Genomic DNA, 27983 nt, shown 5'->3' with positions numbered 1-27983 from the left:
CAACAAACACAGTTATTTCCACATTAGTCCCTTTATTTCCAGAAGACTCGTTATTTGCTTCAATATGGCAAAGATAGTTAATTTGTAAATGATATTAAATATCCACGATTTTAATCCAAGGTAATAACAAACTGAGATCAGCTTCATCTAATATTCTTTCTTTCCTTAAAAACTTCAAATAAATTGTTTTTGGAATATAGCATGGATACATTTCACTTCTCTGTCAACAAGTTAGGGGAAAATTATCAGACAACACTTTTCCGTCATAAAACAATACAATTCTCAGAAAATTAACAATTTCATATAAATGCTCTCAATTTATGAATTTAAATTTTGTAAAAAGTATATATCACAGTGATGTCTGTCATTTTCGGGCACAGGTATAAGTCAGTGCATCGAAAAGCAAAAAGGAGAAAATTGAAATTGAACCAATTCTTTCTTAAAAGACGCTGGAAAAAAATGATAGTATTTAATCTGCAGATTATAATTCTAGTCTTCTACCTCTCTCTGCGATTATGCTACTTAAAAAGCTTTTAAGCAAGAGGCACCTATCTTTTTTCGTCATTTCAAACAGCAACTACAAACTAGAAGTGCAAATTATACATGACCTAAAAGCTTCCAGCTACTGCTCCTTCATTCAGTTTCATTTCAATCCTGTAGTGCAAATTACGGGAACAGCTCTCGCAAGTCATGCTCGAAATAGTCTTCTCAACCAAACAGAACCCTTTAAACTCCTAACACAAATACTGACCAATAGCAATTGCACTTCACATTTCACCAACAAATGACCATGGCAATGACAGTGGACATATGAATGGAAGGGCACTACACAATCATCTTACACTGGAAGAAAAAAAAAGCCCTCCTGACACACAAAAAAAGGACAGACGCAAAAACAACTGCACACGTTCGAGAGATGTTCTCGGTTAAGTTCAAAGGCAAATGGTAACGGACTACTGAAGTGGTTAGCTCATGGAATGACCTACACGTATGAGCAGTAGCTTGGCACGAAGAGTGAGACTTTAGTGGTTCCAGTTAACATTCATAAGTAACACTGACCACAGTCAAGTGCTTAAAACGAACAGTTTGGAATACTTTAGATTAATCACAGCATTTGTAGTTCCAAGTAACATCTTATTCAGTGCTCAGACCACAAGAAGAACAGGTGGTGGCGAAAAAAAAATCTCACCAGATCCCTTTTTTCACTTTATGACATACAAATCTGTTTTGCATAGATTTGAAAATGTCAAAGCAAACGGACTGAAGACGACTTTCGCTGTCAGGATGGGAAAGGTGTCAGTATGCTTTCCAAAAAGTTACTCATTTGACCTTCTGTGCTCATGGCACAGCTTCCCAACAAGCTAATGAGTGTAACATTATAAATTCCATCAAGGTAAGATTGTCTGAAGGTACGCACCATTACAAGATTTTTGCACCCCACCTTGGAAAAGAACAGCTTTAGTGGGATTTGAGCATACTGATACCTCGATATCATCCGTGTCACAGGCTTGGCCACCAAAAGCTCACCCTTTTACAATCACAGGCTCAAACTTCACGTATACTTTTGTATCTTTACTCATAAAGTGACAATGAAAATGTTAGACGCTATTAGGTAGAATTCACAATCAAAGCAAAGCCACTAAGAAACCCATTATTCTGAATAAACCCAAACCAGAAGCACGCCCGGGACGTTTCCCTTACACCAGACGTACCCCTACGCACGAGTGGGAGGGTGAATTTCCTTGATCTTCAGTGAATAACAAGAGCAGCACAACGGCATTTAGTGCTGTAAGGGAGGCATTCAGGGGATGCTTCTGGATGTGGGAGTACCTCGGGAGGAGGAATACCTCCTCTTCTTTTACGTCTGCCTTTCTTTCCGCTCTCAAGCTACAGGTGCAAATCCTCTTGCAGTAAAGGCTGCGACATCTCCCAGCTCCTGTGTTTTCTCGAGGGCCGCTGTTTGAGTGTCACTAGTATGACGTAGACCACTAGGAAGCCCAGCACCAAAACCACACCGAGGAACGAGCCCACGATGGGGGCGCAGGAGTACCCGGTGCCCGGAGGGGGAACGGGAGGGTGAGGCGGGACTGGCGTGGTCACAGTGGGCTCTATGGACAGGAGGTCCTGAACATTCGAGAGGGAGCCGTTGTTTGGCATGGGGCGGATGGACAGGATGTGGCACATGAGAGGGTAAAGGTCAACGGAGCGCATGGAGGATTTGACGTAATTCTCACGAAAGGCCGGCCCACGAGCCACGAACACAGGCTGCATGCTACGTAAGCTGTTGTTATAGCCATGGTTTCCCACTGGAGATGAAAAAAAGACAAAAAACATTTGCATAAGAAGGTGTAAATCTTTGATGTAAATTATTATTCTGTTGCTAATAGACCTTTTATACATCTATATCTGGTTTTCACATCCCATGAATCACAGACAGCTCGTTTTGTTTCCAGATTTATGGGACCTGGCACCGCAACTCTACCTGATGATTTACTGCCAAAACGACTTGCCTCAGCAGACGGGATAAGGCTAAATCAATCACAGCACAGCCCAAACAAAAACTGAAAATGAAATCACAAAACACAAACACAAAGACCTTACATGAAAGCTTAGACAGGCTAACAGCCGCTCCTAAAATTTATCAGTGCTATTACATCCAGAAGATCTGACGTGATTCTCTTAGTGTGCTGCGAGTAAAAATCAATACAGTCTATCAGCGCTGCTGTGACGGCAGCTTCAGTGGGTTTAACGGCCATTCAAGCAGGTCCAAGATCTCCCATAAATCTTACCTTAAAGATACCCTGCAGAGATTTCCAATCCCCAACGTTGCCTGGTCGACATTTCTTTCCTCTATATTTTTGTTTTGTAAACATGCACAACTACACACGTGTGCGCGCATGCAAGAACATTAGCAATTCTACCAGTGCTGTAATCCCATTCCACTGATCGATGTCACAAGGAATGAGCACAGAAGTGCGGCAATCAGCCGGTGGAGGCAGGGAAGAAGAATGCTGCTAGCAACTAAATATGGATGTATAAAATGTCTCCCACTGCAGTATCTAATAAAGGCAAATGCCAAATAAATAGAGACAGACATATAATGGAATACCAAGAAACGCAGAGCACATTTTCTTTCAATTGATGTAAACAAAGAAGAATGACTGGGTTTATGGAGCTGCAGTGTTATTTGTATTGCATTACTCCGCAGCGCTCCGTGATGCACTGAGAAACAGAAGGGGCCACTGCTGCACGGTAAGAGGCATGTTTTAGTCATGAATGCATATCGCTCCCTCTCAAAAACTTTGTTATAGCAGGAAAGCATCATAATACACACGTGTGTATCTAAGCAGTCTCACATCGCTTTGTCCCTGAAGACTGAAAGTCTGCTAGTTTTCTTTCCAGCTGCAGGCTCCACCTGGTCATTTCACTCATTAACAAGCCTTCAAGCAGCGAGGAGGAATTAAGCAGTGACATTAGCTGGTGAAAAGACACTCTGCCTCCATGACACATGGGTCTGAACGCTCTAATCTGAGGAGGTGATGCTCAGTAGGTATTGTATTAGGAAAAAATAATTGCACTTAGAGTTAATGCAATAAAAGCCTCCAAACCCATCCATACACACACACACTTTTTAACTCAAACACACTCTTGCTGGTCCTAAGGGAAAGCATATCCAGCTTTCTTTGTTAATTACAGCTGCTCTAAAACAAGCGCTGGTTCAGTGACTGAAATAAACCTTCTGTGAAGCTATTATTAGAGCAGAAAAAGGCTGCTGCTTAAACAAACTGACAAAACCTGTTTAATGTGCACAGTAACGACGCCAGAGTGTTGTCTCAGCAGAGCTTTGTGATGTGCGAAAACGTACGCATGAAGGGTCCGGTCCTGTTCTGCATGATGGTCCAGCCTTCTTTGGCCTCTATGAGGATGGGCATGATCCTGATGTTGTGCTGATAATGGTAGTGCTCGGGAATCTCCTCCTTCTTGTACACCACCATGTTCGGGTTTGCATCCACCAGCAGATTATACACCTCGTCGAGTTTCCCTGAAGGATACATAACGAGCGGTAGCAGAAAATCTTTATAGAGGCTGCAAATTCTGATTTATGAGCGGCGGCTCATGAGGAACAAAAATTCAATACTTTAGAGATTAACTAAAAAGCAGCAACTGTATATAAAAGATGGACATAGCCTACAGTTACAGACAGGATGAATATAAGATGACTATAGTTTCTAGGTCAGAAAAATTGAGCCAGTGCAGAAATGCCTTAAGCCTCCATTCTATATGAAGGCCACCAGATGGCGATCACTCCCAGTCCTGTAGAAGTCTATGGGGAAAAATGGCTCAGTCACTGGTTTTGGATCAAATTTAATAAAAATTAAGTTTGTGATGTAAACCTTGGTCATAATGGAGGATTGTCTGTGGTATGAACTATTAACTAAACTGATCATCTTTAGGTCAGTCCTGCACATCCATTTCCCCTTTTTGGCCAGATAAAGTTTTCAACATAAAGTAGTTCATCTACAGCTGCAGCTTCATATTTAATATACAAGCATGATGGTGGTAAAGAGGAAAGTGAATAAATTTCCAAAAACATTACTGTTTATACCTTCGTTGGGCAGGATTCCCACCACTGGACTCTTATCCACCCAGGTGTACAGGTCTCTGCTCACGTACTCATCCAGTTCTATGATCTTCTCAGGAGAAAGCTGAGCCATCCCATGGTCACTGGTCACTATGAGGTTCACTCTGTCATACAACCCTGCCTTCTTTAGCTTGTTTATAAGGAAGCCGAGCTTCTCATCAATCCACGCAATGACTACGTCCATTAAGGAACTCTGAGGTCCTAGGTTGTGCCCGCTCTCATCAGGCTCCTCCCAGTACAGAACTCCAAAATCCACCGCCTCAGCTTCTGGTGCAGAGAACCACTCAATAATCCGTTCCACTCGGGTTTCAAAGGAGACTGAGGCGTTGTAGGGGAGGTACTGAGTAGGGTACATGTTGTGGATTTTGACATCAGACCCGGGCCACATTGCTGCCCCGCTCCGTCCTCCAGCTTTCTGGATGGTCACCCAGAGGGGCACAGCCTCCTCCCACCACCGTGAATCATAAACACTGTCCGTCTCCATGGAGAAGGACCGGTTCTGAACAGGGTCGTACATCTCATTAGCCACAATGCCATGCGTCTCAGCATACAGCCCCGTCACTAAGCTGTAATGATTAGGTAAGGTTTTGGTGATGTAAGCATTCTCCACAAACTCCACTTTCACCCCCGTGTCCATGATGCTGCGGAAGTTAGGCGTCGGAACACGGTCAATGTAGTCCCAACGGAAGCCGTCAAAGGACACGAGCAGCAGCTTGGGCCGCTCCGTTACAAGGTAGTCCCTACGTCCACGGTGGCTTGGGCGATCGAGGGATACCAGAGGCAGAAGCAGGGCCCAGAGGCAGAGCAGAGGACTGCAGCCTCTTCGCAACAAGTAGCAGAGCATAGTGTGCAGTCTGACGAAACAGCCTACAAAAAAACAACACATTAATGACTACAGCTAGGCATTTAATCCCTCTAAGTCTATAACTTGTTATTAATCTATGATTATCTATGGTTTTACAGAAAATAATAGATAAATTATTTAATCCATACAAAGTTAGAAAATAGCAAACTGTGTGATAATGCAGACCCAACTTCCAACATTATCTGATCAGCTGCACTTACTGTTTGTATTCATCTATTGCACTTCCTCATCAATATAAAAGTACTGTCTGCTAATCTAGTTTTGGAGGAACCACGTGTGGTTTCAACTAAAGCCTGACAGATTAGATTGGATACTAACCACTCACAGACACATCCATATTTCATTATATGTTTTCTGATACAAGCCTACACAGACATTTGGTTTTTTACAAGAAGCTGCAAGCTAGTTTGTGAAAATGTTCAAAAACATTGAGGGCATCATTTTACCTTCCTTAGTAACTGTATGCATTTTATTTCTTTCCCCTCAACTTGTCTATTAGAGACAGAACAGGCGACCATTAAAAAAAGTTTAAATACCCAGTGTTGGCACACAGAGGTGCTGCACTACTTCAGCAGCGTCGCTTTTTGTTAACAATTAAGATTTTGCGTTGCTGCAGCTGAAAGAAAGCAAAGATGTAATTTCATATGCAAATGAAACATTAACAAGGGAAAGGTAAAATTGTTCCAGTAATGAAGGGTCACTGCTGTGATGTGAAAATTGTTTGCCTATGCATATTTATTGTCTAAACAGCATCAAAAACATTAGCTAATGGAGGCTAGACCACCTGATTTATTAACTAATTTCAGCTTTCTAAGCAATAAGCCGCTATTTGCCAACCAGGTAGCTGATCTGCTTTATTAGTTTCCTGTTCTGGTTGAATTGAGTCTCATTGTTTGTTTACAGTACAGCAGAGCTCCAGAGAGCACGTCAGAAGAGTGTTAACTGTCAACAGCCAGCGGCAGCAAGTATTCAGTTAGAATATTGTTGTAACGTGATGTAAATCAGCTTTTTATTGGATTATAAATTCAGCTTCACTGTTCCATTTACCTTTAGGTGACAACACAAAGACTGAGAGAGGTGGATGGGGAAGGTGAGAAGGAGAACGAGCTGGATGAAGACAGCAAAAGGACAGAGAGCAAAATAAAACAGGTCAGAGTGGACATGAAGGAAAGTCAAGAAAAGTTACAAAGCTGAGGTAACTTCTACTTTGTCCACAATTTCACATTCTAAATAAAACATATTAATTGATATAAATATCAGCATTTAACAGGATTCATGTCAATGAACATGGGTTGAACGGTGACATTAATATTAACTGCAAGGCGCTCTGTGCATGACATTATGATAAGGGGCTGAGCCCCGTAAAGTTTACGAATACAAAGGCAACATTTACTGATTACCCAGATTTACTCTACTAATATTTTAATATATAAAGTCAGGAAATCAATCACGCAAAAGAAACACACATTTGCACACGTGAGGGCTGTTCCACATAATAACAGATCTCTGGGTTTCAAACTTTTGGTCGAATCAAACAAACAGCTGAAAATGCCTCCTTGGAACTTGCATCACTTAATTAATAATCATAAAACTAATGGCTTGATTAAACAAATTATAAAAATATATGTATACATTACACTAAGCTGGTTATGAAAACAAGGCAGAAATTAATTGAGAAAATTGATTTAAATAATAACGTAAATAATAAAATAATAATAAAAATGACATTTAGATATTTCAGTTCATGACAGCAAAGATGTCATTGGAAATGTGGCGAGCTGAGGACATCACAACGGCGACACATCAGAGAGACACTCACATCCAGACGAATTAAAGTGAACCTTCAGACAGTCCGCTACATTATAACAGATTCCGTGTTTTAGCCTTTGTGCTGCATTGCTAACAGCTAAAAAAAAACGCGCAGTTCTGATTGCAACAATAACCACGCACAGCAACGAGTGCAATTTACACGAGTGCAGCGGATGGAGCGACAACGAGGCAGACTACATGCACAAACTGAGAAACACGCCAAACCCCGCTGCTGTCAACGGGCTTACCTTGTTATCAGATCCTGCACTGGCTCGATCCCTGCGCTGCACGACGAGATAAACAGCCCGACTGGCTGAGTTATGCTAGGAGGAAGTCCCGCCTATCAGCCTGCTGTGTGTTTTTGCCCCTCTGCTGCTTTTATGTGTTTAGAGGCTATAAACCAAAAGCGGATCATATGCAGACAAAAGGCAGTCTGACTGGTGTTTCCTGCAGACGCATGATTCGCCTCAAATTTCCCAGTGTGCACACAAACTGTGTGTGTCCAAATGACGTAATGCCGGACCGGTAAGAGTGATGGGTGGGAGGGTGATCCAGCTTTATAAATAGACATCTGGGTGTCAGAGGGGTTAAGTTTGTCTCGTTTTAAGAGGGAGAAAGAGAACGTTTTAAATGTGTCACATAAATAATAAAACGCTGCGTTGGAAATAGTTATATTAAAATGTATTGCTGCTTTAAACCCTTCAGCAGTTTCACTGAATAATATACTAATGCTGAAACTTGTAATAGGGCAGAGATGTTAAACATAAGGCCAGGGAGCCAGACCTGGCTGAACAAAGGATCCAATTCGGCCCACTGGAGGGCTTTGCAAAATGTGAAACATGAACAGAGATGAGGCATAAATGTTGGACTGCTCACTTCAGCTTTGTCGTTTTAAACGAGTCACCTCTTGAAGTTTTACTTTCATCTGAGAGTCTGAGATCTGAATCTTCACCGATCTTAGAGCCTCTCTACCTGACAAAGGCACCCTGGCATGCCATACTGCCATACAACACATTTTATTTTATTTTATTTTATTTTATTTACTGCAAATTTTGTATGAATTTATGAAAGTGCTTCATGTTCAGCTTTCATTGCGTTTTCTGTAATGGCTGTTTTCTTTATGGCTTCATGCGTTACAGTTTAAGCGTAAGGAATCTGTGTTGCTGTCCTTGGACTTACACTAGAGTCCGTGACACATATCAGATATGAGATCTTAGGTTCCTGATCATCATTTTTAAAAGCGGATAGCTTATTAATTGCGAATGTTTTCAGAATGTGCTTATTAAATTTCTTTGCAGAAGAAGAAAATGGGAAAAAGAAATATGAAGAGTTTCTTTGCTATTATTACAGAGATTATTAGAAAAAGGTTTCAGTGGATGGAATTGGGCTTGTATGCGGTGCACATATTAAAATGACTTTCAATCCTCTGTAAATGGGTATTCATCTATAATAATCATGACAAAGATTGTCCACAAGGTGTCAGTCACGTCCTGCCTACATGCGGGTGTATTTGGGCCAGGGTCTGGCTTTCTTCACATTCTCTATAACGAAATATGGCATCTCAATAATGTCACTGCGTGGTGAGAGCGAGACTATTTCTGACTTGCTGACGAGCACTTCCGTGTCTGCAGAGGCAGCCTCGGCTCTTTTACTGATGTGTACTGCTTCAGCGAGTCATTCGACTTCCCTTCTCATTTGGAATAGTACAATGAATATGGGAACCCAAATTTTAATCAGACACAGACACGGTGTGTTTAATCTGTCAGAGGAGTGTGGGGGATAACATTAACCCATATTGTATTAATTTGATAAACTGTGCCTTTATTTGTATAAAAGGAACACACTGGCCTTCTTAACTGAGCAAGCATAATTTGATATTTAGCCCTGAGCACAGCCCAAAGAAATTGGAATTTAAGAAAAAGCGGAAGACTTCCTTTTTTTCTTTTATCATCATGTGGGATGATTAAAAGCTTCATGGGTACATAAAGTTCAGCTTTTGTTGTCTAATGTTCCCAGGGGTGGTATAGTGGTGAAGTTGTTTGCACGGCTGCCTCACAGCAAGACAGCTCTTGGAAAAGCCGAGGCCCTTCTGTGGGGAGTTTGCATGTATTCCCTGTGCAGGCGTGGATTCTCCTTCTTTTCTAGTTCTCGTTCAAAGTGGGCTAAAGCAGGAGGAAACGCAGGTGACAAATTGCAGGAAAAGAAATGACAATGGTTCCATATGAGGTTAAATATTTGTGCTGATTTATACTTTAACTTGTCATCCAGCTGTAGATCTTAGATATTTTATCAGCGAGCGCAGACAAAGATGTTACGGTCACAATGACAAACAGTCTTAATATCTAGACCCCTGGAGCCATCACAGGGCTAATGGTGAAACATACAATCTTTTCTGCCCACATTCACACCTACGGCCAGTTTGGACTGTGTGAGGAAGCTACAGTACCCGGAGGGAGCCCACGCAGGCACAGGACGAACATGCAAACTTCACACAGAAAGGCCCCAGCCGGCAACTAAGCCTTTCAAGCCATTCAAGCCTTCTTGCTATGAGAAAACAATGTTAACCACTGTTCCACCCCCATCAAACAAACTAAAGATCAGGCTGAACATGTCCTCTATTATGACTTAATATAGCTTAAAAGGAATGAGCTTGGTTCTGCTTGATTTAAATTTATCAGAGCAATAGTAATATCACTTGTGTTTAATGTCTATACCAACTTTTGAGTGTTCATTATGTCACCCAGAGGCGCTGCACTTATGGAAATCTAGAGGCAAATGACCCTGTGCTGCCATAAACCATGACCTCAGTTAAACATTTTGCAATAAGTTTATGTTCCCAGTTTCAAGCTTAAAGTCTTATGAAATAAAACAATCATGTTGGTTTTGTACATTATCTCTCCATCATTACAAGAAGGGGTGACAAACTGGAGCTGTTAGGCTTTTATTGCATGTCGCTAACTTATAAACGTGAGCTGTCCTCAGTTTGTCAGTTAGATCAACGCCTCACTCACAATGTCTGGTTTCAAAAAAGGTGGGATGGCGATGGTCAAAACGCTCAGCTTCAGATTTCCAAAGCAAGACTTTCAGACCAACGGGTGACGCCATGTTTTCAATTTCCATCTTTTAGATACAGACTATGAATAAACATTATATTTGTTAAACATCGGCATGTGAGCATTATTTTATCAGACTATAGGCACTTAGCCTGATACATTAATAAGTTGTTCATCTCTTTCAACAGCCTTATAGAGATGTTAGCATGCTCTAAAGGCCTAATCTTTCTTTTTAATACAGCCTATCTATCCATTTTGTTCCATTTATCCAGTTCAGGGGCACAGGGGTCTGGAGCCTATCACAGCTGTCATAGTGTCAAAGGCAGGATACAACATGGACAGGTCTCCAGGCTGTCTTTGCGAGGAAGCTGGAGTACCTGGAGAAAACATCCATGATACACATGATTTAGTGTATATAGGGCGTTTTCAAAAGTTCGGTGTGGAACATAGATTCATTTTGTCCAGCAGAGGTGAAAGAATTCACCAGGAAGTAAGGCGATAAGAAATCAGTGATTCAATGAATAAAAAAGAGAAACAAAGTAACCATGTTTGCCCCACTGACTGGATATTTAAGCAGAAGTGAAACTCATTAAACACAGTAAACTTTAAAACCTAAACTATTTTGTATTGGGTGAAGTCAACCAAACACAACATTTGCAAAATCTCTCTGGCCTGCTGTGAACATAACTCTCTCTCTTTACGTTAACTTACATAAATATGGTTCCATTCTATTAATTTAACCTTTTAGACAATGTATTTGCTTTGCCTCTTTTGCGTTCACATCAGTGGCAGATTATTGGAAACAGTTCAAATGGTGCCCATATAAGCCTGTGCAGCATATTGATGATTCAGACAGTTTTCACACTTGTGTCGTCTTTCACCCCGTGGCCTTGTGGGTTCAGGTTTTTCCTTGATTTTTTAAAAACTCTCTGTCTGTATATATAAGCTTGTAGATGCGCCCCAGTGTGATTTTCTTTTCTTCCATTGAGCTGACTGTGTCAATCTATGTGGGAACACTGCAGCTCCCATCAAGCTGGTTCTGGGTTGGTTGGCTTCTACAGCGGTTGTGCGTTCATACCTGTGTTGAAATCAGGGGTTTTGTTTGTTGGCTTGTTTAGGGCAGGAAAGCTCTGCCTATTGTAAAACTGGTTTCTCTGTGCGTTTCTCTGTCTGTTGTTATGCTGAACAAGAATGTGCCTTTTGTTGATTTCTGTGCAGTTTTTTTTATGGCTATTGTGTGTCAAAACAGTGCAATATGTGCATTTGTATAGTGTAGAATATGCTGAAAACAGTTGCTTTGTAAGTTCTGGATATTTATTGTTTCGAAGTTCAAAATTGACTATACCTACTCATGGGAGCACTAAACAGTTAAACACCTGTTTTAAAGCTTTAATAGAAAATTAAACTCCTTGTAGCGGCGTAATTTAGAACATCACGAGATTTAGCTCAGATATGGAGTAGAAACAGAAAGTTAGCAAAAAGAAATGAATTGACACCTTCTATCCTGAGTATTTGGTTGACTTCTTTGACTGGATGGCTGAACAAAATGTTTTTTCTTCTTTATTTGAGCTGCTTGAAGGTAGCACCTTGGCCTCTTAGAAAATGTGAATGGCATTTTTTTCCAGTACTTGCTGATGTACTAAGAGGATGTGATGCATGCAATCAAAAAGAAGTTCATTCCAGGCGATAGGTGTTTGTTATTCTGGTTTATTTTGTCCATAAGAAGAAAGCAGGCAAAAGAACAAAGTGTCATGGCTCCTATCGCATCTCATGATGGTAGAATAAATAAATATATTATAAGCCACCGTTAGTAAAAAAGTCTAATGACAATTAATAAATAATTTCTACAGAATTGTTAAAATGTTTTTCTCTGTGTTCAAATCATCTGCATGTAGTTGCACAAAATGTGTAGTTTTTATAAGGTCATTCATCCATCAATCCATCCTGATTAAGCAAAGGAAATTCTTCCTGTTGAAAAGGGGTTTTTCCTTCCCACTGTCACCAAGGCACTTGGTCGTCTTATTATTGGGATTTATCTGTATTATTGTAGAGTCTTTATCTTACAATATAAAGCATTTTAAGGAAACTGTCATTGTGATTTGGTGCTATAGAAGTGTATAAATATATAAATGAAATTGAAATTCTGAACACAGTTGTATTCTTGATGGTGCCTCCACTGTCAGTAACACTGTTATACCTAAGCACAGATATCTACCTTGGGTTCATTTTGTCCTTCAGGTCATAATGAGTGTGCAATTTGGCTTATCAGGAGGGCAGTTTTGGGTCATCTGAGTTCACTTGGGGTAACCAAGGCTGACCAGAAGGAAAGCTGGGATTGCAAGTGAATCCTTTGCCTGACTACAGGGGTCCTAAAACTTCCCAAGAGGTAATTAAATTCAAAGGTCGATGATGTCCAATTCAGACACAGTCTGAATTATGTTTTGTTAAAAATTGTACTGTACACATGAATGACAGATTTTGTTTCGTAATCTACAACTTGATTTAATTCTGACTTTATTTCTAGGATGCAAATACAAATGCAAAAAAAAAGCACTTGTGCACAATATTCGTAACCCTGTCTGACACGCTGAAATCTTACACAGTACATCCCCCCCCTCCCCCCACGTATTGCATCGTTTTACAGACCATCACGTTCCTGAAGGGAATGTGACAACCTTTTTGCAGAAACGTTGTGTATGATTTCTCTAGTTCTCTGTAGCAGGGAAACCCCTACAAGACACAGTACCTTCCAGCTTTTCTGGATCTCGCCTGTGGCTGACATTGTGCCATTGTGCCCATTTTTTCTGGTCCTTTGTATTTTATTTACAACATTCTCTCTATCCCATCCTACATTTCCCAGATTCACCGGGAGGGATCTGCGCACAAAGAGCGCGTAGCCAATCGTTGGGAGACTCTGGTAAATTTCGGCCAATGCCCGCGACCCTCTTATTTACATAGAGACGAGACGATCCAATCGGGAGTCAGCACATGAGTGGATTTTGACTTCTCTGCCCAATGGCTGCGGGAGGTGTAAGTTTTGGGGGAGTGCATATAATCAACATATTATCGAAGGTGCTTAGATATTGATCCCGTATTTCGAGGTAGTTCAAATTCACCTATCTTAGCCCTTTGGCTTTGACCTTTATTTTGCTCGGTGGAGAATTATTGACGCATAAAATGCCGAAGAGAAAGGTGAGTGTCGTCCCTGCGTGCAGCACACTTCACTGTAGTTTTTTCGAGCTCATGCAATCGAGGAAAAATGGGAATAATATTTTGTGGCGACGTCGAGGCAGGTGAGGTGATGCCAAAGTTTGAGGAAACGTCTTTTCGACTGCAGCCTTTCACGCGTAGGCGTTAAACACCCACTTATTAATAACGGATATTTTATATGCGACATTTTGGGGCTTTTTTCATTATAAATTCCCTCGTGTTCATCCCAATGGCCGTTCTTGTGGTCGTTTTTCCCCCCCTGCCACTTCCCTGTCCACAGTGCGCACCGGTGAATGTTAGAGCCGCTGGATGGATGGACGCGTAAATCCTGTTGGAGACGTGCGCTGTGATCATTCTTCTGGGCGCATTTCACTCATATAGAAGACTTGTAGATTCCTAATAATGCGTGATATATGTAATATTAAATAAACAAATAAAATAAAAGCCCTCCACCTCCCTGTCTAATTTTGGTTCTCCGGGTGGTGATGAATATGGCAGGCGCCACGCAGAATGAACAAACACTTAGCCCCGTGAAGAGAAAGGAATAAAGGGGGGGAAGGATCAGGGACAATCGCCGCTGTGTGAAAAGAGGCCGTGGCTCTTATCTGAACAGGACTGCACGACAAGCTCCTGTGCATTGTATCAGCGCATACATGGAAAGTGGCTTTTCTGTCACCTAAAAAAACGGCTATTGTCCTCGCAGATTCGCCTTTGAGGACAGAGAATGGGGGGCCTCTAGGGGCGGAGGTCGACCACATGCAAATGATGCAAATGATGTGAATGTCAACCTGCGAGCTAAACCAATATTTTTTTTTCGTTTTTTTTTTTTTTCATGGTGGGAGTGGGCGCGCTTCTCTCGTGCGCCGTCCCTGCCTACCTGGAGCCGGGAAATACAGTGTCCATTAGGAGCAACAAATGACGCCCGTGTTGTTAGTTAATAAGCGCCCTCCCCCGAGTGAATCGATGTTTATGGTCCATTATTCTTTTTTTTTTTTTTTTGCACGTAAGCAAGATGCCTCCATTAAAAAAATGGAATTAACCAGAGAGATTGTAGCATCATCATATATCATCATCACATTATGTGATTTGCATCTGTGGAGAATTTTGGTCACGTGTGATGGAAATTGTGCTTTGATTATGTGAAACATTAGTAAACAGTGGTTTTATTTTTTTTTAAGGCCATTGATTTCTGGGGGAAATTATTTTAATCCTTTTCTTAAGAAGGATTAAATTTAATTGTGATTACATTCTTCTTGTCATTCGGCCAGAATGAGAAAACCCCTCCTCCATCATAAAATCCTCAAATATTATGATGTAAATAATATCTGAGGATTATTTTTTTGTAAGTAATCAAAGACATGCTAATTGTTTCAGCTATTGTTACAGATGTGTTATACCATGAGTAGTAAGTGATATTTCCATTAAGACATCCTGGAATCTCTGTTTTGGTTCACAGAGATAATTCACTTGTGCATGAGAAAAATTAAATTTGAACTTTTTTTATATGTTAATTTTATTTCCTGTAGTCCCCAGAGGCTCCTGAGGGCAAGGAGGCCCCCAAAGTCACAAAACAGGTAGACGCTTTGTGAGTGTGTGTGCTGTGTGTGTGTGTGCGTGTGGCGGTGTTTCCGTGTGCTGTGTGGACTGTGTATGAGTGAAAGAATACTCACATGAGGAGTTAATGATTAGGACACGTGTAACAGTCACCAAGTAGATCGTCTCGAGAGCAGTTGGCAAAGGTACAACTGATATCTCTTTCTCTCTCTCTCTGTCACTGTCTCTCCCTCGCTTTCTCTCTCTTGTTGATCATTTGTTGCTCCGGTAGCCCACCAGAAGGTCAGAGAGATTGTCAGCGGTAAGTTTCACTCTCCCCTCTCTCTGTCTTCACCTCTGTCACTGTCCACTCTTTCCTCTCACTGTCAACCCCTCATCCCGCCAGGCTAAAACATGTCACATTACCAAGGCTCAGAGTAAAGTCCTCTCGACCTTTATGGATTTCATCAAGGCAATCGCCATTTAAAAGAGCTCCATAAATGTGCTCCCAGAGGACTGGCTCCTGGCTTGGTATGCATGTATACTCTCTGTTGTCTTTGCCCATTCTCAGTGTTGTATGTTGCACAACTTGTTGATGTTCAGGGCTGCATGACTGCCACCAGTTGCGTTATAAATTCTGTAATCATGTGGATGAAAATTAGTATTTTCCTTGATGAAGTTATGCCTAATTTGTATTAAGCTATTAATTGTGAATAGCATTTTAAAACAATGTTATCTGAAATATAGTGTGTCATTTTTATGTGGTCTAGCAGCCCTGCCGTGGAGTCATTGTGTTTGTGTGTGCGTACTTTGCATGTTAAATCCACCGGTGCTGGGTCTTTTTACCCCGTCTATTTGCATGTGCTATTGAAATCATGGGTATCAAACTGGCGAAGAACAGCCTGAATTCTCTTTAATTCTTTCATTTGAACAAAATCTCTTTTTGGCATATGTAGTCAGTCTCCTCTAATTACGTGTGCAACACAATTTATAGACAGCAGTGGTTCGTTAAAGGCCACAATTTAATTCTTTCTGATTCAAGCAACCTGTCAACATCTAGACATACTTTTTGGCTTTGAAAAATTTTCTCAGCACCAAGAAAAAAGAGAAAAAAACCTGAGTTATTAATGCATTCTCTGCCTCTTTCACACTTTACAGAGTCATTTAATAGCCTTTGAGGGGCTGGTTCTTCTCTGTAAGTTTGACACCCTTGATTTAAACATTAGTTTGACATTTTGAGCCTATGTAATTCTTGCTAAGGGTTTCATGGGAAATCTTTATCACTTTCATCTCTCATTTCTGTATGCTAGATATGCTAACAGTTAGCTTGGCTTAGCTTAGCTTAGCATAAAGACTGGTAGCCAGTCTTTATGCTACCTAGGCTTGTCCAAAGGTACAAATTAACTACTTGCACCAAAAAATGTATGGTGTAAGTTCTTTAAAAAAAAAAAAAAAAGGGGGGGGGGGTATGTGAGGCCATGTCTGTGTAGCCACAAGGTTTTTTCTCTACACTACAAGCTGTGCGTGCCTCATTCAAGCTAACGCCAAGTAGACTGAGGTTTAGCTACAGTTAAAGTGCCTCTTATCCTTTTATTTTCAGCTCTAAGTCACCTTAGCAAACAATTTCTTAGCTGTAGCTTTACTTTTTAAATTGTATCTTTCGGCAATTTGTTACTAGCAGGATTCACCCTCTTCAGCACAGTTTGTCTTAATTCAAGCCTTTTTATTTTAGATCTCATGTGCTGTGTCAGACATTTCTTGGGCAAAACAGAGATATTGTGAGAATAAATCACATGATTTCATTTCATCACAGCAGCGTTACTGTAGCTTGTGGCTTCAGGGTAACATGGTCCACACGCAGCAGCCTAAAAAAATGACTAGAATCTTTGCTCCCATCTGATATAATCATTGCACAGTGGTCTTAGGTCAGCCCACATCTGATATTTAAAATGCATGGGAATATGATGAAAGCACATGGGTTATGAAATATGGTGCAAGTACTTAATCATTATCAATATTTGGGCTACAGTAAGATCAAGTGCAGACATTTCAGTCAGCAGGCTTTGGGTTAATCTCAGTGAATAACTCTGTACAGCAAAGTAGCTGAAACTGCTTTCAAAGTGTAAAGAGAAGAGAGAACTCTAGATAATATAGATAAGAGCAATATTCTTCATAAACTCTGAACCATGAATCAGTTCTGACAGGATTTATTTATTTATTATTGTAATTTTCAGAGACCTGCTCCACCCAAGCCTGAGGCCAAGCCCAAGAAAACTGTCGTCAAGGTAAAACAGATTACACACACACACACACACACACACACACACACACACACGCACACACACACACACACACACACTAAATTATTTGTAATAATTTGCAAAAATCTGAGGAAATTGGCTGCCTTTTAGTATTAGTTTATATGAATGTTCAAAGCTGCTGGATTGGAAAAACAAAACACAAACTGAAAGCAGGCTTAACTGTGATGAGTATGTATGCAATAACTGAGGCTATTTTTACTTGAAAACAAAGAAATGCGGGGTAGCTCAAGACTTGTGTACATTACTGTTCTGTTACTGAGTTTTTACAGAATCACATCACTCTTGCTTTAACCTTATTTATATTAACTCCCAGTATATTTTGGAAGATTATATTGGTTACTTCATGGCCTTGCTCTGAGCTGACATCTTAGTACTTGCCTTGAGATCCTTGGGCAGATCCTTTGTGTGCTCCAGGGGCCTGGCTGTAACCTGAAGGGGATAGAGCATTAACAGTCAGGACCCCAAAGCTCTGGAAAGGTCATTTTCTGAACCACTTATTTCCTTTAAGATACAATATAAAATAGAGAAGTCGTTTCCTGGTTTTAGTCAAGTTTGATTTTTTAACTGTAACCACTGTGTATTGACTCTTTGTTGCCCTTATGAAGGTTTTGCAATGCTGATTTAGAAAATGTTAATATAATTATCATTATATGCACATTATGTTATTCTCACTTGTTCTGTGCAGAAGGTTGTAGATGATAAGGGGGCAAAGGCAAAGAAAGGTGGCGCCAAGGGGAAGAAGGAAGACGGTCCCGCCCAGAATGGAGACACCAAGGCCAATGAGGTATGAGGAGGGGAAAATAAAAACATGATGTAATTTTTAAATAAAATGTAGAAAAATGATATTCAGTTCTAAAAATAATAATCTTTATTTCCTTATCCTGTCAATTTGTGTACAAACGAACATGTCTTAATTACAACAAATACTCCACACGTCTGTTTTTGCTCACGTGCATATACCCTCACACATAAACACACACACACACACACCCAGATCTATGTGTCTCGTCCGTCTGTCAGTGTGTCTTCCATCAGAAGCACGGCTCCCTCCATGATGTCAGTGAGAGGACAGAGTGAGACAGTCAGAGTTAAGGGTATGGTTGAGTGTCTCTAACTGGTCTTTGGTATGTGTGCTTGGACACTAACGTGCTGCTAATAGTCGCGTCTGCGTTAACAGGGAAAACATTTACTCGCTGTGCTTTGCAGTGCTGTGTTTATTAGAGTGTTTGGGAAACACAATGAAGAAGTAAGGATGTCCCGCTTGCTCTCTGTGTGCAGTGAAGTGGGTCTGACACAACTTTTTCCATTAGCAGGAAGGTTAGCTGCTGCTCACAGAGCTGCAATGTGAAATGTGCTCTGGTTCACGAACAGCTGACTCCACTATTGACCAGAGGGGTGTAGTGGGAGGTGAGATTAACGGGTTACCGAGCTATGTTTAGCTTTTAGGCAGAGTTTTCTGTGTCACTAGTGACTTTCTTTTTACTCGGCAACATTACCGTGTTTGCTTTTTCTAAACTCATAACCTTTACGTTCAGATTTTCAGTACACTTCTCAGTACAAATATATGTTTGAGGAATATGTTTTGTATGCAACCTGTTGAGCAATATCTTACTAACACCACCATGAAGCTCAGCTTCAGCAGCCCAAACTGGGCGTCACGGTGTCACTGGAGTTTGCATGCATTCAGCTGGTGATGCATAAAATGTATGAATGTTTTTATTCTTGGCTCTAACCTGCTGCTAATTCTTCTTTGTGCTGCAACTAGAACCCAGATGAGAAAACCGATCAACTGAATTTCCAAAATGATTATAACTAATTAAAACTAATGTAGACGTTAAAAAACATTTTAGTTGACCAAAAAAATTAAAACTAATGAAAACTAAATTTTGTAAAGTTGGAAAACTAACAAAAATAACATAAAAATATAGAGAAAATATTCTTATTTGTAGTATTTGTTTCTTTAGCAAAAATATTATTACAACTCACCTGACGAGGCTTTGATGAACATGTTCACTGGATGTCCACAAGACTGTGAGTCAAAACATAAAATAATTATAATAATAATTTAAGAGACTCCAACTTAATTAAAAAAGAATGCACTCTGGAAACTTCAGCTAAATTAAACATCAAAATGAAATAAAAATAAAAAGTAATTATAAAACTATAACAAATCTGTACATTTGTAGGTTGTTCATTGACAGTTTTAGATGAATACAGTAAATTTGATTTTAATATAAAGTGATTTTCATGTCTTCTTCATTAGGTTATGGCACAGAGTCAGACCTGAACAGAGCGTACCCTGACCTTTGTTTAAAAGTATTCATTTAAAAACATCAGAGCTGTGATGTGCAGTTGTTACGTTTCTAACCAACAACAGCACAGCGAGAGTGCCAGGTACGATTATGTTTCTGCTCTGTGCGCTTGTGACGATCACAGATTCCCAAAATTATCCTTTTTCTCAGCACTACTGTCGTGTTGTTTGGTACAGTGTTGCATTGCACTGTTTTATAATCGGTGCTCAGTCAATTGACTTGTCTGATGTGCCTGGGTTAACAAGAAAAGTTGTTAACCACTATTGTGGTACCTGTTGCCTCTGAGGGTGTTAGGTTTGGTCAAACCAACTAACACAAAGAAAACCTGGCTGTGCTGAACTTAGCTCTCAGAGGAGATCACAACAAAATTATTGCTAAGTCAGAATGTAAAAAGTAAGTAAGATAAAATAATTGTGCCGCTGCAAAATTTTAGCTTGTGATGAGTTGAACTAACAGCTTGAAGCTACTCATTGGCAAATGAGGTCATATGCTACCTTGAAACTCATGAACACTGACCTGCCTGACTTTGTAAATTTCTTATTGAAGGGTGACTTCAGTCGAATCGCAGTACTGATAGTTCTGCTTTTATTTACCAGAGGTTTGAGAGGTCCATAAATAGAAATCAGCCACTGCTGGCAGTAAGTGAGTAAATGTGGTGTTTTGTTAGGGAAGTGAATTGAGCCATTAAAGAAAGAGCCTGACATTTGGATAAATAGGTTGCTTTTACCTTGTGAAAAAAAAATTATAGCACTTTCTCTGTGTGTCTGTACAGTACAAACGAAGCCAGGCTTAGCTTAGCATAAACCATTTTTACACATGAACAATGGGAAGAATCAGGCTGGGATATTTCCGACAATTCTTCTTTCTGACATGTAAACCACAGCAGGAAACAGTCAGCTTCAGATGCATCTACCCTACCAGAAATACTCCATGTGGTTTAAGGTGATGCTCTGCCTGGATAGAGCAGTTTGTGAGTTTATGTACTCTGTACGCACCTCTGATGAGAGATGTCATGAAAAGTTCAAAGCTGCAAAGTGGATGTGTTAAAACCCCTTTAAAGTCTGAATGCCCATAGAAATATCTTGTTGGTGTGTTCAGGTGAATCTTGACAACTTTGGATGGAGCAAGGCTAATTTTATTTCTGTATGTGGCTTTTATGCTAAGCTAAGCTATCTCCTTACTGTAGTTCATTTCTAGGCAACCACCTGCTACTTCTGGCTTAATATTCAGCATATAGTCATAAAAGTGGTATCGAGCTCATAGATGGCCTTGATTCAAGTGCTGGAATAGACTGTTTACTGATCGGGAGGTTGGTAGATTGATCCCTGGTTCTTCCCATCTGTAACTTTTTGTCAGTATAAGCACTAATAGGCTACATTTAAGAAGTGCAGTCTAAGAAAAATGTGTGGTACAGCATTACAGCTTGACCAATAAAGTATTTTTAAGACCGATACTGATACCAATATTTGGCCATTTAAAAATCTGAGATAAAAATCATGATATATAAGTCAAAATATTTTTTTCTTTAAGATACATGAAATATATAATTTGTCATGAGTAGTAGGGCTGCAGCATATCGCAACATCCACAATAATCCCGGTATACATTTTTACGTAATAGAAAAATGTCATATCACAATATCTTGCTTATCTTGTCATAAATTACTCCACCAAGTAATACTAGCTGCACTCCATATGAGAGGAAAAGCAAACGATGGGTAGAAAGTACTGACGTGGTTACACGGTGTAAAACTAGGACTGTAAGGAGCTAATAACAAGCTTCGTTCATGATACAATGGAGAAAATATTTTACATTTTTATTATGTAATTTATTTTTAGTTATTGTTAAAGTGTTACACAATTATTTTATACTTAAAATGTCCAGTGAGGAAACTACTTCGGCACCTTGTTTAAATAGAGTCACACTTCAAATTAGGAAGTGTGCCATCAGTGCCCACGGCTCATTGGATGAAAAGGATAGAAAATTTAGAAACGCAGCTGTCTGCTAGCATCAATAAAATGTAGTTCAGTATTGTTTTTTCTCTATCGTCAGAAATATCATCATTATAAATTTTCTTGAAATTTTGAGGAAATATCACCCACCCCTTATCTGTAGTTATTTATTTACTCATTTACACTCTGCCCAACTCTGCCGTTTGTTGTGTTTGTGGGGTTCCAAACATTTGTTGCCAACTTGGCAGTTGCAGAGTGCTAAGAGCTGGGAAAACTGTGTTCCTGCCGTCTGTTTTTTACTTTTTAAATTTTCATTTATTGGTCATAAATGTCTACGCTGATAGACTGATAAAGACCTAAAATCAGCCTGCTGATAAAAAAAGACATGCATTAGACTGAATGTAAAGAATCAAACAAGAGTTCTGGTTACAGTTTAAAAATATGACATTTATATAGCTTTTATTTTACAGACTTAGCGCAGTCTCACACCCAAGATGTGACCTGATGTTTATCCTTTGTTACACTCAATGTTTAAAGACAGTATGACAAAATGCAAGAAGACTAAAATAGCAACTAGTTATTTGCATCCCTAGCAGAAAACGAGGAAACGATACGAGAAAAGTGAAATAAATCAGGTGGTTTAGCTCAGTGGTTGGGGTGGCAGCCAAATGCTGCTAGGCCAAAAGCGGCATCGAAATGGGTTTGCTTTTGACCCGAGCCGCTATGGTGCATGTCCTACCTGCTGTCTGTCTTCTCTTCAGTGAAAACTATCTAATAAAGGTGTGAAAAAACACATTAGCTCAACTTTTAAAATATTTATAAACCAAAACATTAAGTGATCTTTATGCAAAATAAGTTTGGATCTACACTGTTTGAGGGGTTGCCTGCAAAGCAGTGGCAGACCTCAACTTTGACTTCTTCCAAGTTGCATGCAGACAAACAAGGTTCTGAAGAGGCTGAAGCTTTATTACTCGACCAACATGTTTCAGCCTGTGGCTTTGTGGATGAGCCTGGTGAAGGCCACAGTGTTGGTCAAGTAATAAATCTCTTGTTGTTGGTTACCACAACTTACTGGTTGGGTTTTCCCCTCCTTGTACCTCATTGGCCCTCTTAAGTCTCCTGGGGTAAATAATGGCTACACCTGCATGTGTGTTTTTCACCTCCAGGTAACTGAAGCAGCAGAAGAGGCGACCGAGGAGAAGGCGTAAAGGCACGGGCGCCTCCATCGACTCGCCCCCTCTGACTCCATGGCAGCAAAGCATCTTTTTTTACTGACGATTTTGTACCATGCTGAATTTTTTTTAGACTTGTGATAGTAGAGATGGACAACCAGCAGCCCCACCTCCTGTATCTTCACACTCCTTCCCCCACCTCCTGTTTTTGCTCCATTCTCCTCCTCCCCCCAGCATTCTGTATTGCTATACTGTATGCCTCTTAGAAGCAGAAAGGCAGAATGACGTGGTTTTATCAGACAGCTGCAGATGTTCTTTGTTTTGCCTGAGAGGAGCTGTAAACAAGACTTTTTTAAATCTATAAACCGGCTCTACCTTCATTCGTAGTTACGCTTCTCTATAATACATCACTTACTGGCACTTTGCCTGTAATCGGATGATGGTCACACCATTATGTAACCCCCTTACGGCTAAGGTGAGCATATCAACAGTTTGGTTGCAGAGCCACAAGAAACCAGTTCCACAGTCACCATGGAGAACATCTGCAGCTTTTTAAAAATCTTACTTTTTAGTCACCACCACTGTGTTTCACATAGCTCCTTTTGTATGTGTATACTGGAGTGAATGTGTTTGTGAGTCTCTGTGCTTGACTTTGTTTCCTCCCCCTTTCCTTTCCTTTCTTCTTTTTTTTCTCTCTCCCCTGAACGCCTTGTCCTGCAGCAGAGTGACATAGCAATAATGAGTGGTGCTTCTGTTCTAGACGGCTCTATTGGCTTTGGACCCTCTGGGCTTCTCTGAGTTTCATCCTGTTGGGAGAATATTTTGAAATAAAAGAAAAAGTTGATGTCTCGTGGGACTCTTTTTTTTTTTGGTGTCTCTTCACTCATTGGTAAATAAAAACAGTGTGAAATAGGTTCTGCATTTGGACAGCAATGCCATGTTTTGTTTTGTTTTTCCCCAGACACTAGTAGGCTGTATTTTAACTGTATGCCTGCACACAGGCTGCCTTTTCTCTCTGTGTTCAGGTTTTACAAGTACTTTTTTAACCAACACAAAGCTGCCACTCTGTGTCTGTGTACACTTTTGTGTGCATGTGTGTGAGGTCGCCAGGGGCACGTGGCTGTGTTAAATACAACTGCTGCGTCAGGAAGTGAAAGGTCAGCATTTGCCAGAGTGGTGGGACCAGTGAAAGTGTTGGGTCTCTCCATTGCAGGACAACCTGTCACTCACACTTGTGGGCCTATAGCCAGTTCCTTTTCCCTTTAGCATGTAGAGGTGAAATGATGTCTGTGCAGGTACTGCCACATACTGAGGAGACAAAACTATACTGAGATGAGCCTCGGTCAACAACATGATGCTTTTTTATCACCATTCAGCTGTTGGATGCTGTAAAACACAAATATTGCTATAATGTGTTTAAGTGGGAAACACCTTTTAACCCAGTGTCACCCCTATAGGTACTTTGGTGTGCTGCAGCGGGACCTCCAGGTTTTTCAAAAGGTTCATTTAAAAAATATACATAAAATTGCTTAAGATACTTAAGACTTAAGATTGTACACAGAAAGGAGTTTGATCAGTGCACTTGCCCACAAAGAATCAACGAGTGCAACGTATCATAAAGTTCCAACTCTGTGCAAATATGTCCTTCTAGTGTCCTTTTTTGGTCACATTTAATTTACAAGTTCATTTAATACATTGTTAAACAACAATGTATCTATTTTCTTAACCACTTAACCAGTTTAGGGTTGCGCTGCCAACTCCCCAAAAATGATTTTTCACCTTCAGTAAACATGAAACAATCATTTTGAGTAAAATGAAACTGAAATATATACAATAAAAGGTTTGATTTATTCAAATGCTTACCTAACCATACCACTTTATTTAAAAAGCGCTTTAAAAAAACAGCAGGGCTGACCAAAGTGCTCTTCAATAATCGCAAACATAAAAGACAAACACAGGACAGAGATCCCGAAACACTAAAGAGCTGTAGAAGCTGAATGTATACCAATCAAGTAAATCTCTTTTGAGCAGATTTGATTAAATTTATCATTTTACATTACATTATATAAAATTATGTGGATAATTTACATGTGATTAAATTAGTTAAAGCATTTTGACCAGAATTTTATTTTCAATGTATCCCAGCTGTCATGGGGCCAAAAGCAGGGTACATCAGCCCAGGAGCTTCTAGATGCAAGGTTATGGTACAAACCACTGAACCACCGTGCCACCCTTAGTGATATAGTTTTATATTTTGTAATTACTGTTTAATTTTTTATTTACCTTTGTTTTTGACTCATGTTTCAGGTGTTTTTATTCGTTTCATTGTCAGCTGTAGCATCTTTACTTACTCAAATATGCAGGGAATTTGAAAGTGAGACAATTTCAGAAATTCAGAAAAAGTATAGCAATGCAAACACAACCCTCTGTGAACGCAGCAGAGTCACAGTCTTGTAAACATGACAAGTCTCAACAAAAGTAGTGAAAGATTTGACCACTATAATATTTATTGTCACGTTTTTTCGATTATTTTTTAGTATTTTCATTGGGGTTAACTAAAATGTTTTATCACACCTAGTTTTACTTAACCTTGATCATGACACTTAAAAAAGAGCCATTGTATTAACCCACAGAGCAGACCATTGAATCCAGACTAAAGATATGAGAAAGGTTACGTGGCTGCAAAAGTACTTAGTATGAGCTGAAACTTCTGTTTTCTAACTAGTGAAGACATCAGAGTCCTGATTGTCTGACGATTGTCTCTAGCAGGGAAAGAGTGTTGAAGCCAAGTAATTCTCCACACCTCACAGGATTTTTAAGCTATCTGGCAAAATTTAGTAAAGGGTGTGGATTTGCAAGGGTGTGGATAAACAAGTATCTCTGTGTGGACTGTTGTCAAGATAACCTCAAACCATTTCAGATCTCTTTTTTTAATGTGATTAGTATTTATCAGTGAGCTATTTATAGTAAAAGAAAATCTGTAACTGATTGCATCTTTTCATAACCTTTGACTCCTCTTTGGCCCGCAACTTAGTGACACGGGGTGAGGTTGCCTCCTTGTGGTGGTGTCAGCCCACACAATAAACTTAGTCATAAGGGTTCAGGTCAACCGGTAAAATACAAGTTAATGATTAGGCTGAAAAACCCATAACTGATCATCTAAATATTTTAAGTATTATTTTAACTTTTTTTCTGTGCTTTAAAAAATATATACAGAATTTGTTGGTCAAATTACACCCAATCAGTGAAGTCCACGGATGGACGAGTTTAATCTGGCCTGATGCGCACATTTGGAAGAGAAGATCGAAAACTCTGTCAGTGGAGGGTCAGAATACTAAAGTGGATTTTTGAAAAGCTCAAATATTGCTTGTTCCTCTCAGAGTAATCGTCCACCCACCTATCTGCCAGAACGCTTTTGACATGGAATAATGGTAGGTGGTGTAGCCACTGGTGATGAGAACACTCTCTGTTGAGTTCCTGTCCATCTGGCAGCCTATAAATGTTGTATTATTTGTGTTTAACATTGACATAATGAACCCATAATTGCCAAACGATGCAACGTAAATGACAAAGTTGTGGAAAGTGTCGATACAGACCGAATTTGTGTGCGTTACACTTGATTTTATTTGAGTTACACCTTGTTAGTTTTACAAATAGAATGGCATTACTCTGTTTAAATTAGACAAAAAAATTAAGTTGACTCTTAGAAGCACAAAGCCTTATAGCATCTTCCCAGATGCACTGTTGATGTGTTAGATTTGAAATAGTTTATAAAGAAGAAATTAAAATGTAGAGGTGAAATGTTTCTGTACTAGTGTTAATCATTTGTGCAGTTAGACTGAATTATATGCAACTGTGAGTGGGTGTGAATATTTCAATTTAGCTCAATTGTACCACATTTAGGCACATAGGCAACTTCACACATGTAGGCTATAGATATGAGTGAAAAGAGAAACAAAACAAAACAGAAGATATGTGGCAAAAATATTTCTAAAAAGAAAACTCCAAACTGTTGTAAAATGATCTGAAACACGTGGGGTGTGTATTTACCTTCACTTTCATTTGTGTCTTACTTAAAGCAGTAAACATTAAATGTGGGAAGTAAGATTAGACCAGGAGGGTTTGTTTGTCACTGGTGAACTGGCTTTTAATAAAACTATAATGTACCTCCCTTGCACAAATATTATTGTGAGTTTACTTTAAAAAGTAAAAATTAACACCAAAGAGTTGCTGTTCCTTTTTTTCATTCACAGCTGTCACTGAGGTGGCATCCTGTCATGCATTTCCTTGATAATCCCCCTTGATGTGTGTGCCTTGTCTCAGTGTCTCGGTTGCCATTAAATTGCTGTAACTCACGGGGTTTCATTCATTAAGCTGCATTCCCCTTCTCCAACCCTTCCCCCATTTTATTGCCTGGTAGTATTTGGAAGAGAAATGGACGACTTCCCCACCAAACGGCTCCCTGAGAGAGTGGGTGTGTTAGCTAGGACATCTTATTACACAATAGCGACAGAGTTACGACAAGCGAGACCAGCAGCAAGAACACGGAGAGCTGATAAAAGAGCAGGCTAGCTGTGGTGTTTGATAATAAAAATAATAATGATAAACTAAGCTGAAACGTTTGCTCGCCTGTAAATCCCTCTCAAACACGGGAGCCATGTTCTGAACCCGCCAGCTACGAATATACAGAAAAAAATATGGCAAGAATTAGGCTGTGATAATCCGCAATAGACACTAAATGACGGAGGAATGGACTCTAATGAATAAAAATGTGATAAATGCCGTCTAGTTACAAAATAACAGCCATTCTGCAGCAATGTGTCCTCTCCTTTAGCAGGCTGCCATTTCTACCTCCCCTCGACGGCGGCGTACGTGAGACACAGCGCCTGTATTCCTCCGCAGAGGGCTTGCGCTTTTTCCTTTGAGGGGGAGGGGGATTAAAACAAACATGCCTCCACGGTAAACCGGTCGTAAGTGAAATTCGCCCCAGCCGGCGCTCAGTACAGCCACAATTTAGCCATTCGGTCTTTGTTAAAGGAAGGCGGTGTTTGGCGGGGTGAAGCTTTCAGCGCGCACTAATTATCGCTCCGCGGAGGTATACTCCCGCAGCCGGG

At 40.1% G+C, this 27983-nt stretch overlaps 2 protein-coding genes across 7 annotated transcripts; one reads left to right on the top strand and one right to left on the bottom strand.

Moving 5' to 3' along the window:
* enpp5 (ectonucleotide pyrophosphatase/phosphodiesterase 5) lies at positions 1-7869 on the bottom strand. 3 transcript variants are annotated; one of them, XM_063496172.1, is made up of 5 exons: positions 7565-7869; positions 6555-6614; positions 4607-5509; positions 3866-4042; positions 1-2306 (listed from the first exon to the last, which is right to left on the bottom strand). In XM_063496172.1, the coding sequence occupies exons 3-5, from the start codon at positions 5484-5486 to the stop codon at positions 1888-1890; spliced, it is 1476 nt and encodes a 491-aa protein (XP_063352242.1). In that variant the 5' UTR covers positions 5487-5509; positions 6555-6614; positions 7565-7869; the 3' UTR covers positions 1-1887. The 3 variants fall into 3 exon arrangements, with proteins under 3 accessions (XP_063352242.1, XP_063352244.1, XP_063352243.1); XM_063496174.2 differs by lacking the exon at positions 7565-7869 and adding an exon at positions 7327-7528; XM_063496173.1 differs by lacking the exon at positions 6555-6614.
* A 5516-nt stretch (positions 7870-13385) lies between these two features.
* hmgn3 (high mobility group nucleosomal binding domain 3) lies at positions 13386-23718 on the top strand. Of its 4 annotated transcripts, none has more exons than XM_063496177.1 (7): positions 13392-13561; positions 15106-15153; positions 15405-15434; positions 17347-17397; positions 18119-18217; positions 18428-18527; positions 18744-19248. In XM_063496177.1, exons 1-7 carry the CDS (start codon positions 13547-13549, stop codon positions 18779-18781), a joined length of 381 nt encoding a protein of 126 aa, XP_063352247.1. In that variant the 5' UTR covers positions 13392-13546; the 3' UTR covers positions 18782-19248. The 4 variants fall into 4 exon arrangements, with proteins under 4 accessions (XP_063352249.1, XP_063352247.1, XP_063352248.1 ...); XM_063496178.1 differs by lacking the exon at positions 18744-19248 and adding an exon at positions 22864-23718 and having other exon boundaries at positions 13394-13561; XM_063496179.1 differs by lacking the exon at positions 15405-15434 and having other exon boundaries at positions 13386-13561; positions 18744-22855.
* The last annotated feature ends 4265 nt before the right edge of the window (positions 23719-27983 follow it).

The sequence above is a fragment of the Pelmatolapia mariae genome, linkage group LG15, assembly GCF_036321145.2.
Source record: "Pelmatolapia mariae isolate MD_Pm_ZW linkage group LG15, Pm_UMD_F_2, whole genome shotgun sequence".
Classification (NCBI taxonomy): Eukaryota; Metazoa; Chordata; class Actinopteri; order Cichliformes; family Cichlidae; genus Pelmatolapia; species Pelmatolapia mariae.
This window is presented reverse-complemented; position numbering and strand designations above follow the sequence as displayed.

Coding starts and splice junctions, on each gene's coding strand:
- enpp5 (XM_063496172.1), bottom strand. CDS start 5,486: ATGCTCTGCTACTTGTTGCGAAGAGGCTGCAGTCCTCTGCTCTGCCTC. Junction 4,043..4,606: donor GGGAATCCTGCCCAACGAAG/GTATAAACAGTA, acceptor TGTATCCTTCAG/GGAAACTCGACGAGGTGTAT. Junction 2,307..3,865: donor CAGGACCGGACCCTTCATGC/GTACGTTTTCGC, acceptor TTTCATCTCCAG/TGGGAAACCATGGCTATAAC.
- hmgn3 (XM_063496177.1), top strand. Junction 15,154..15,404: donor CCCCCAAAGTCACAAAACAG/GTAGACGCTTTG, acceptor TTGCTCCGGTAG/CCCACCAGAAGGTCAGAGAG. Junction 15,435..17,346: donor GGTCAGAGAGATTGTCAGCG/GTAAGTTTCACT, acceptor TGTAATTTTCAG/AGACCTGCTCCACCCAAGCC.